General features: G+C 32.9%; 1 protein-coding gene across 1 annotated transcript; it reads left to right on the top strand.

The window, feature by feature from the left end:
* The first annotated feature begins 4975 nt into the window (after nucleotides 1–4975).
* On the top strand, nucleotides 4976–8451 carry LOC145169443 (Leucine-rich repeat protein kinase family protein). The gene is made up of 6 exons (XM_079087992.1): nucleotides 4976–6526; nucleotides 6966–7099; nucleotides 7180–7423; nucleotides 7499–7748; nucleotides 7833–7944; nucleotides 8075–8451. The coding sequence occupies exons 1-6, from the start codon at nucleotides 5320–5322 to the stop codon at nucleotides 8306–8308; spliced, it is 2181 nt and encodes a 726-aa protein (XP_078944118.1). The 5' UTR covers nucleotides 4976–5319; the 3' UTR covers nucleotides 8309–8451.
* The last annotated feature ends 1019 nt before the right edge of the window (nucleotides 8452–9470 follow it).

Genomic DNA, 9470 nt, shown 5'->3' with positions numbered 1-9470 from the left:
AAATCAAACACAAGTACTATAAAAAATAAATTTATTAGCAATAAATTAAAGATAATAGGTTTACATTGGATTGTGTTATGATAATATAAATTTAAAGACGGTTTTAACAACTATTTTTTTTTCACGTCCTTAACCGCTATTAAATTCATGTTTTCATAATAAAAATGTCAAAAATCATGCTTTGCTAATATGAAACAATTTCTCATGTGTCATCGATTATCATCATGTAGTTCAAAGTTTGGATGAATTATTTTCCAAAATATAAGGTTGAGGTGACACAATCTCATAGTTTTCTCTTGTTTTTGCGTTTTCGCAAATTATTTGCATTTTCTCATGAACCATATATATATATATATATATATATATATATATATATATATATATATATATATATATATATATATATATATATAGAAATCTGACCGTTTATAAGAAAAAAGCAAAAAAATCGGCTAATGAAATCAGGAGAGAGAACACGGTGTCTTTTCCCTCCACCTGGTTCCCGCACTTGCTATCCCGCACCCTCGGTGTTGTGTTCCGAGGTAAGGGTTCGGTTCCCGCATCAACTTCCCGCTACACTCTGTGTAGCCTTATAACTTAGACTATGCGGGGTAGAGTACCGCTTTTTTTTCTTCTGAACAATTGAAATTTATAATCGAAACTAACAAGAAGTTAGAAATTACAAAGTAATAACTAGAATTAGATTTTAAACCAATCAACCCAACTATCATTTTTTTTATTGTTTCTAAACACAAACCTATTAAACAAGAAATCAACTATATCATCAAAAATAAAAAAATAAAAATTGTCGGGAGCGACTCCCCAAAAATAACACCATTACGGAACCTCCAAATTACCCATAGAGTTGTCTCAATAGTTGATTCCAATACCGCCTTCTTTTTAGAAGAAAGAGAGATTGTTTCCAACTATACAAATAATTGTCGTATATGAGTCATGGTAAAACCAAATCCACCATTCTAAACACCCTTTTGTGAAATAAAAGAAGCATCTTCGCACAAAAGCAAGACATGATCAATTGTTTCCACTGTTTTAAAAGTAACGGACAAAGGAAAAAAATGAATATACAAACCTTTTAGGCTTAGACTTAAAAACCGGTTTGAACAGGTCGGTCAAACCGATTGAACCAGGAACCGGAGAAGAAAACGGTCCAGCTATCACCAGTTTTATGCCTATTTCTGAACAGGAACGAACCGAACAGTTTTTACAAAAACCTGGTTGAGCCGGTTAAACTAAACTGGTTGAACCGGTTAAATTGAATAAAAATACATGAAAAAGAATCATTTTGCATAATAAACTTTGGTGGTTTTTTTCACATCCATTTAGATTTGTAAATAAAAACATATGGTAAATGTTATGAAGTTTTTTTATGCGTTTGTATTTATCTAAAACTATATTTTGTTTCGGTTTATACTTTATTTTCTTTTTATGTATGTGGATTATATTTTGTTTCGGTATTATACTTTTTTTATGTATGTGGGTTGATGTAAAATTTATGGTTGTGTAATTTTAATGTATGTGGATTGATCTAAAACTTATTTTTATGTGTATTTTTTATGTATGAACTTGTGGACGTAAAATTCTTGATTTATGTATGTATGTATGTGTAGGAAAATAGAAAAAAAAATATGAAGATTATAGAAATTGATTGACCCGGCGGTCGAACCCGTTAAATCGGTTGAATTGGAAACCAGTCACCATATCAGTTCAACTAAAAAATCGGTTTTTAAAACAGTGTCGCCAAATATTTACTTTCATAGGCACAACACGATTCCATCTAGTTTCATAATTACCATCTGACTGCAAGAACACCGCTCCATTACAACGACAAGGTCAAAAAAAAATGTCAATCTCGGTATATTTGTGCTCTCTCTCTCTCTCTCTCTCCTAAAAGCTGAGATTTTTCAAGTCACCACTTCTTTTAGACATATTAATGTAGATAATATTTTTTAACTTTTTTTTTTTAAATCTTGATGATTAATTTATTGAAGGCATGAAGTAGGTAACTAAAAGTTGTCAGTTAATAATATATATTAAATTAAAATCTACATTCATTAAGTAAAATAATTCATGACATTATTAACTTTGATGGAATAAAGAATTGATTGCACATCTTGTAGTTTGGATAGACGGTTAATACTTCCCGACTTGGGTTCTCGCATTCTAACAAAATAAAACTATAAATTACCTTTAAACAATTATATACTCAATTTCAAGATTCTAAAAATCTCGTCATGGCTCCAAAGCTTATACATGTCGTTCAGCTTTAAGGGTACAATGGGTATTGCGATCAGAACAAGATTCCTAAAAATCTGCCGTATTAAAAAGTTTTGCATAACCTCATCAATGTTCTTATGTGAGGAATCAAAAAATCAAAACTCACATGGATTAATTCAAGAACACCATCGTTCTCAGAAAGTCAAACAAGAAAGGTACTCCTCCTTAATTGGAAATATGATTAGAAAACCACTTTACGTAAATTTTAGCAACAAAACATATGAATCTGACTTTTGTTTTGTAATTTCATGAATAGAACATTATATTGTTAAAGAATATATTATTTTATGGAAAATTCAATCTATTTGTTTCTTATATTTATACATGAACATATGGTTTACAATTTTTTTTTGTTTGTGAAAGACTTATGATTTTTTTTACTGCTATTTTTTTTTCTTATTAGGTAGCTATTCTTTGAAATAATGAAAGCCGTTACTGCTTTGTATTCATGCTTAAGGTGTCCATTAAACATCAACGTTCAATCTTCTGCAATTCAACTTCAAAGGAAGAATAAGAGCTTTTGACTGTGGTCATGCATATCCTACATGAAGTTAACATTTTTGGACTCATCGATGACGAGAGAACTTTTGACGTCCGATATATTACCTTGGTTATAATCACCAGTGTCCTTATCTCGTTGGGAAAGAAGACCGGAATACTAAAGGTCTTTAGTTGTATTCATCGATGATTATATGCATTAGAGCTTACCGAAGAGGATAAAGGGTGATGCATTCACACATAAGTTAGTCATTGATGAATATATGTGTTATTCATTGATGATTACATGGGAAGTTATGAGGTGGAGCAATAGTAGGAAACTAGGAAATTGTATGATGTTCGATTGTATTTATAGATGATTATATGTGTTATTCATTTATGATTATAGGTTTTATTCATTTGTCATCTGTATCTGTATGATGTTTGGTTGTAATTATGGGTGATTATATGTTATTCATTTATGATTAAATTGTAACTAGTTTATGTTATTCCATTTATAAATAGATATACATATTCTAATTATTTATGCAATGTATTTTATAAGTTCATGTTTATAACATATTGATATGAATATTATCTTTAAATTGTGTTTTATTATTTTAGAATTACGATAGTATTCATATCTGATTACAAATATGTTTTATGCATTTAAGATCACAAAATAATTTTATTCATCATTACCAAATTCCTATGAAATGATAGATTAAAAAAAACATTGATTATTTTTTGGGTACCTCTCAATCATTTTGTCCCTACATCGATTTAGGTGCGTTAATGCCTAATATTTGAGAGAACTTGTTCATTTTTTCCCTTTAGACATATTTGACCTTCTACAACAGGTCACCACCCCTTTAGCTGGTTACCTTCTACCTCCCTACTCCTTCTCTCTCTCTCTCTCTCTCTCTTTCTCTCTCTCTCTCTCTCTCTCTCTCTCTCTCAAGAAACCAGTGGTACCATCACTGTCCTCCGCTGCTGGAAAACCGAAAACCCATTTTCGGATCTGCACACACCGATGGAACCGCCTTCGCTCTGTCATCAAACCCCACCAACCATCATTGTCATTCGACCACTAGAGCTACCTACGCTACCCTCATCCATCCGTCGGAAACCTGAAAACCACACCTTCAGCTGTTATCGTGACCCATAGTCGTTGCCGCCTCTAGCTGCTGCTACCAACATCTTCGTCTTAAACCCTAGCCACTCCTGCTGCCACTACCACCTCTAGTCGGTGCCCTTGCTGTTTTGTTTTGATCTTCAAATGGCGGTGGTGATGTTGTCGACGCCTCTGTTGTGTTTTTCGTAAGGGAGAGATAAGGGGGGTTGTGGTGGTTTCTTCTGGTGGTGGTAGGGGCTGTGGTGAAATCGAAAGGGAGTTTCGTTTTTCGACGAAGGGAGAGATTAGGGGGTTTCATTTTTCCTGTGGAGGGGAGGGTGTCTTAGGTACCTCCGATGGTCAAAATACAATGTTGTTTGGTGGGGTTTGGTGGCTAAGGTAAGGCGGTTCAAACAATTTGTGTAGATTCGAAAATGGCGTTGGTTTGTTGTGATATGATGATGGAGGAATGTGGCGCAAGTAGGTAACCGACCTAGGGGTGGTGGTTGCTTCTGGTGGTGGCAGGAGGGTAGATTGTGGTGGTGGTGGTGACCTGCTATAAGCAAATTTGACATGTTGTAGAAGGTTAAATGTGCTTGAAGGGCAAAAAATAAACAATTTCTCCTAAATGTTAGGCATAAACACATCTAAAATCGTTGCAGGGACAAAACCAACAAAAATTACAAAACTTAAGGACTTTAAAGTCAGTAGGCCTTATTATTAAAATAAAATTTATTTCATCAAATTAAAACTAATTAATAAATTATAAATAGTCAATTAAATATATCACTTTGAACCCATTCTTCCTAATATATTTTGAGAAAAGCTTAATACACTTTTAAATTTTGACATAATAATAATAAATATAATTCAAATTAACTTATATTCACATGAATATATTACATCAGTGTCGTTTTATATCATTATATGTATTAATTGAAACCATACCAAAACAAATATGATATTTTAAAAACATATGTAATTCACTTTATTCAATTTCTTTTTTTCTGGACCGACTAAATATATTCCTTTTTGTCTTTAAAAATTATAATACATCAATTGACAGATAGACTTTGGAACAAGCCATGTTGGCTATAGAATCTCCAACACGTACAAAACTCTCTCTCTCTCTCTCTCTCTCTCTCTCATATCATCATTCTTCCAAAAGCTCTTGCTTTTCAATCATTTCCTTCTATTCGCCAATCGATTTCCCCACCATAGTTACATGCAAAAAGTTTAAATCTTTGCAAAAAAGAAAAAAGAAAAAAAAAACCCTTCATTTTAGCTGTAAACCATATCCAGAAACAATAAATTCTTCAAAAGAGTTTAATTTTTTGGCTTTTCAGTTGACACTGATTCCACTGCTTCGTTCATTGCACAAAGCTCAAAACAAGATCCATGGAGTTCAATTTTTAAGCTTTGATCGACCAAAAATGAAGGAAAACTTCATCAGGATTTCAAGTAATTTAGTGTTTCTAGCTTTCTTTTCTCTCATTTCGCTTCCGTCTTTGTTTTCACAACTGAATACAGGAGATTCAAGAATCCTTTTTCAAGTTCAACAAAAACTCGAGTACCCACAAGTTCTTCAAGAATGGGGAAACTGGACAAATTTCTGCTTTCTGCCTTCAAATCCCAGTCTAATGATTGTTTGTTCAGGTAATCGCATCACTGAATTAACCATCGTTGGAAACAAAACAAAACCACTTTCTCCCAGTTTTTCAATCGATTCTTTCTTTACTGACCTTACAAAGCTTTCAACTTTAAAGAAATTGACACTTGTATCCCTAGGTTTGTGGGGTACCCTACCCCCTAAGGTTGATAGATTTTGGAGTCTTGAAGTTATGAACTTTAGTTCCAACTTCATTAATGGTGAGATCCCATCTACCATTTCGACAATTAAAAATCTCACTGTTGTTAATTTGTCAAATAATTTGTTTAATGGGAGTGTGCCAGATCTAAAGGGGTTGCAGAATCTTGAAGTTATTGATTTGGGTAGTAATCGTTTAGGTCCAAAATACCCTTCTTTGAGTTACAATCTTGTGTCGATCACATTGAAGAACAATTCAATCAGGATCGAAATCCCTTCGGATTTTGTGAAATTTGTTCATCTTGAAAGACTAGATATTTCCTCAAATAAAGTTGTGGGTCCCATTCCCTCCTCTTTGTTTTCGCTCTCTTCGATTCAGTATCTCAATTTAGGCAACAATCAATTCAGTGGAGCATTGCCTGCGAACTTAACATGTACCAAAAATCTAGGATTTGTAGATCTTTCTAATAATCTTTTGATTGGGAAATTACCATCTTGTATTGGATCAACGAATCGAACAGTTATTAGCACATGGAATTGTTTAACGAATTCAACTTCAAAGTATCAACATCCCAAAAAATTCTGTCAAAAAGAAGCGATAGCTGTTTTGCCTCCAAAGAGAAATGGTGAAAGTAAGAAAGAGGAGACTACTTTGAAGCTTGGGGTTGTTCTTGGTATCATTGGGGGTATTGTGGGAATTTTGGGATTGATTGGGTTGTTGATTTTGGGTATTTATAGAAGACGAGTTGCTAAAAGGGCAAAACAATTCCGATCTGATAGTTTCGCTCTCGACAAGAATGCTGTTCGTGCTCCTTCTTCAGTGCCAAAAGATGGTAAAACTCTCTCCTTGTTATGCGTGTTATACTTTGTACTTGTTTTATAGTAACTTTTTTTTTTTTTTTTTCTTTTTTATCAAAAGTTTTACATTTTATCTTTATATGAATTATGTGGACATAATAAAAGATGACTTAGGTGTTAGTTACCTTTTGATTTAATGGGCACAAAAGGCTAAAATAGTAAGTGTGGGATTGTGGCATAATATTATGAGTAAAGGTTCTTTCCAAGAATCTTTTATTATGAGAAAAAGGTTATAATCGTCTTTTAGATCAAGTCCTAAAAATAAATAGAGAAGCTTTTTCCCTTTTAGTAATTTAAATTTATTCTTTTACTTTCATTTACCCAAATGTGTCATCATAGTTTTTAATCATCATTTATTCACACAACACTTTGTCTGTATAACATTGTATCTGTGTATCTGTATGTATTCTACAGGGCGTAGACCCCAAACGATGAGGACAGCAGCGCTAGGTCTACCACCATACACCATATTTACACTTGAAGAAATCGAAGATGCAACAAACAACTTTGATTCTTCAAATTTAATGGGAGAAGGATCTCAAGCACAAGTAAACCACTTAATTCTCGTGTTCTTTTGATCCGATTGTATTCATTCGTTTTATTTTTCTAAAACTTGTTTTTATGGTAGCTTTATAAAGGGTGGCTAAGGGATGGAACAATAGTGTTGATCAAATGTTTAAAGTTAAAACAAAAACATTCGACTCAAAACTTGCAACAACATATGGAAGTGATTTCTAAGCTTAGACATCGACATCTCGTGAGTGTTCTTGGTCATTGCATCGTGTCATATGTTGATCATCCTAATTCGGGTAGTACCGCGTTTGTTGTTCTTGAAAATGTTTCAAACGGATCTTTGAGAGATCATCTTACAGGTATATAATATAATATAATACTAACATATATTATAGAATAAATCATAACTCATATTGTTTCGATTACTTTGACAGATTGGAGAAAGAAAGAAATCTTGAAATGGCCACATAGAATGGGAATCACAATGGGAATTGCAAGAGGAATTCAATTCTTGCATACGGGAACTCAACATGGGATTTTTGGGAATGATTTGAGTATTCAAAGTGTGTTGTTGGATGATAATTTAACTGCTAAAATCAGTAGTTACAATATTTCATTATCATCAAAGGTTGGTTCTGAAAGCCCTTTACATGGCCATGATACTTCTTCCCAAGTTTCTCAAAGGTACAACAATCCGCTTTTTCGTTTATTTTTTTTTAAAAACATTTCGGTTGTTATCGATTTAGTAATCGTTTCTTTATTTTTTAGGCCTATGAATCTAGAAAAAGATGATATATATCAATTTGGAGTCATCATCCTCCAACTCATTACAGGAAAACCGGTCGACTCAGAGGATGAGATAACTGAGCTCAAGAACGAGGTAATCTTATCCCATTCTAGTGTTTGTTTGATTGGATGGAATGGAATAAGCAAACAGATTTTTATATTGCTATGGAATAAACTATTCCATTCCTTACTTGATTTCCGGGTTTTTTTTTTTTACTTTTCAGCTAGAGATTGGGTTAATGGAGTCTCCAACAAAACTTAAAGAGGCAGCGGATTCATCGATAAGAGGAACTTTTGCTTATGAGTCCATGAAAACAGCTGTTCAAATAGCAATAAATTGTCTTAATGAAGATGTGAATGTACGCCCATCGATTGAAGATGTTCTTTGGAATATGCAGTATTCAGTTCAAGTTCAAGAAGGATGGAATAGCAGTGGTAATCTTAGTACAAATTTGTAAACATGTTTTACTTGATGCCAATGTGTTTTTGACAAAAATGGGAACACTTGATCCACTTTCTTGTGAAAAAAAAAACATGGTGATTGAAGTAGTTTTGGTATATTGTGTAGGGTGGGCCATGGAATAAAGATTTTTTTTTTAAAGTTATGATATCAATCTTTAAAGTTGCTATCAGTATTGAATTATTGGAATTTGATTCACTCTATATTTCAAACACTCACTCAATTAGTATGCGAAAAGACAATGGAAAATTAAATTTAGAACATTATTAAGCATAATTAAGCCAATTTATTGGAAAAATAAATTTAGAACATTATTAAGCATAATTAAACTAATTTATTGGAAAATTAAATTTAGAACATTATTAAGCATAATTAAGCCAATTTTTCGTCTCCAATTATATATAATAAGAATCAAAATAATAATTTTCATGAATTATAATATGATGCAGAGATGGACACACTTAAATAGCCACAAACACAAGAATGACCAAAGAATCCCAATTAGGGTTCGGTTTTAATAACGTCAATGACGATCTTTCTAGGAAAAACAAAACGAGTGCATATAACAGCCAAAAAAAAACTAATCTAGAATTCGAAATAGATTAGGAAAGTATATCCTAACAAAAAGTTATTGAAATCCAAAGCTACAGAAACTCAAATAAAGTTAAATAATACTCAAAAAATAAAAAAGCGCCATTTTTGGCCCCTTAACGACTATGAATAGCCGAAAACATTGGAGGTCAATGGCAAAGTTATGAGTTTTGCTCGTTGGTCCGTTTTTGATCAACCATGCTAATTTCGGATCTTTCAGACACCGAAAGTAGTTGCGGCGATGACATCAGGCTAATGTTTGTCGTTGATTTTAGTGTCACATCCCCAAGTCTGGATTGTAGACAAGTTAGAAGGTGCATAATGTATGTTTGTATAAAACAAGTTTGATCTTGGTTCGACCAAATGAGGGGGTCGAGGGGGGCTGCCCTCACAAGATGTGGGGCAGGCCCCAAACCGCAAATTAATTTTGTTAAGGAAATTGTTATGGAAAATGTTATATTCGGACAATATTTCTTGATAATTACTTTGAAACCATCATCCCTTATTTATAGGATAAAATCAACATTTAATATTGACTGATGTTATTTTTGGTAATCTTAAGATTTCAA

This window comes from Lactuca virosa, chromosome 4 (genome assembly GCF_052849685.1).
Source record: "Lactuca virosa cultivar CGN04683 chromosome 4, Lactuca_virosa_CGN04683_v6, whole genome shotgun sequence".
NCBI lineage: Eukaryota > Viridiplantae > Streptophyta > Magnoliopsida > Asterales > Asteraceae > Lactuca > Lactuca virosa.
This window is presented reverse-complemented; position numbering and strand designations above follow the sequence as displayed.

Bases quoted from the DNA above. Each gene is read 5' to 3' on its own strand.
- LOC145169443 (XM_079087992.1), top strand. From the start codon at position 5,320: ATGAAGGAAAACTTCATCAGGATTTCAAGTAATTTAGTGTTTCTAGCT. The intron at 7,749-7,832 runs GTACAACAATCC...TTTATTTTTTAG, and splicing joins TCTTCCCAAGTTTCTCAAAG to GCCTATGAATCTAGAAAAAG. The intron at 7,945-8,074 runs GTAATCTTATCC...TTTACTTTTCAG, and splicing joins TAACTGAGCTCAAGAACGAG to CTAGAGATTGGGTTAATGGA.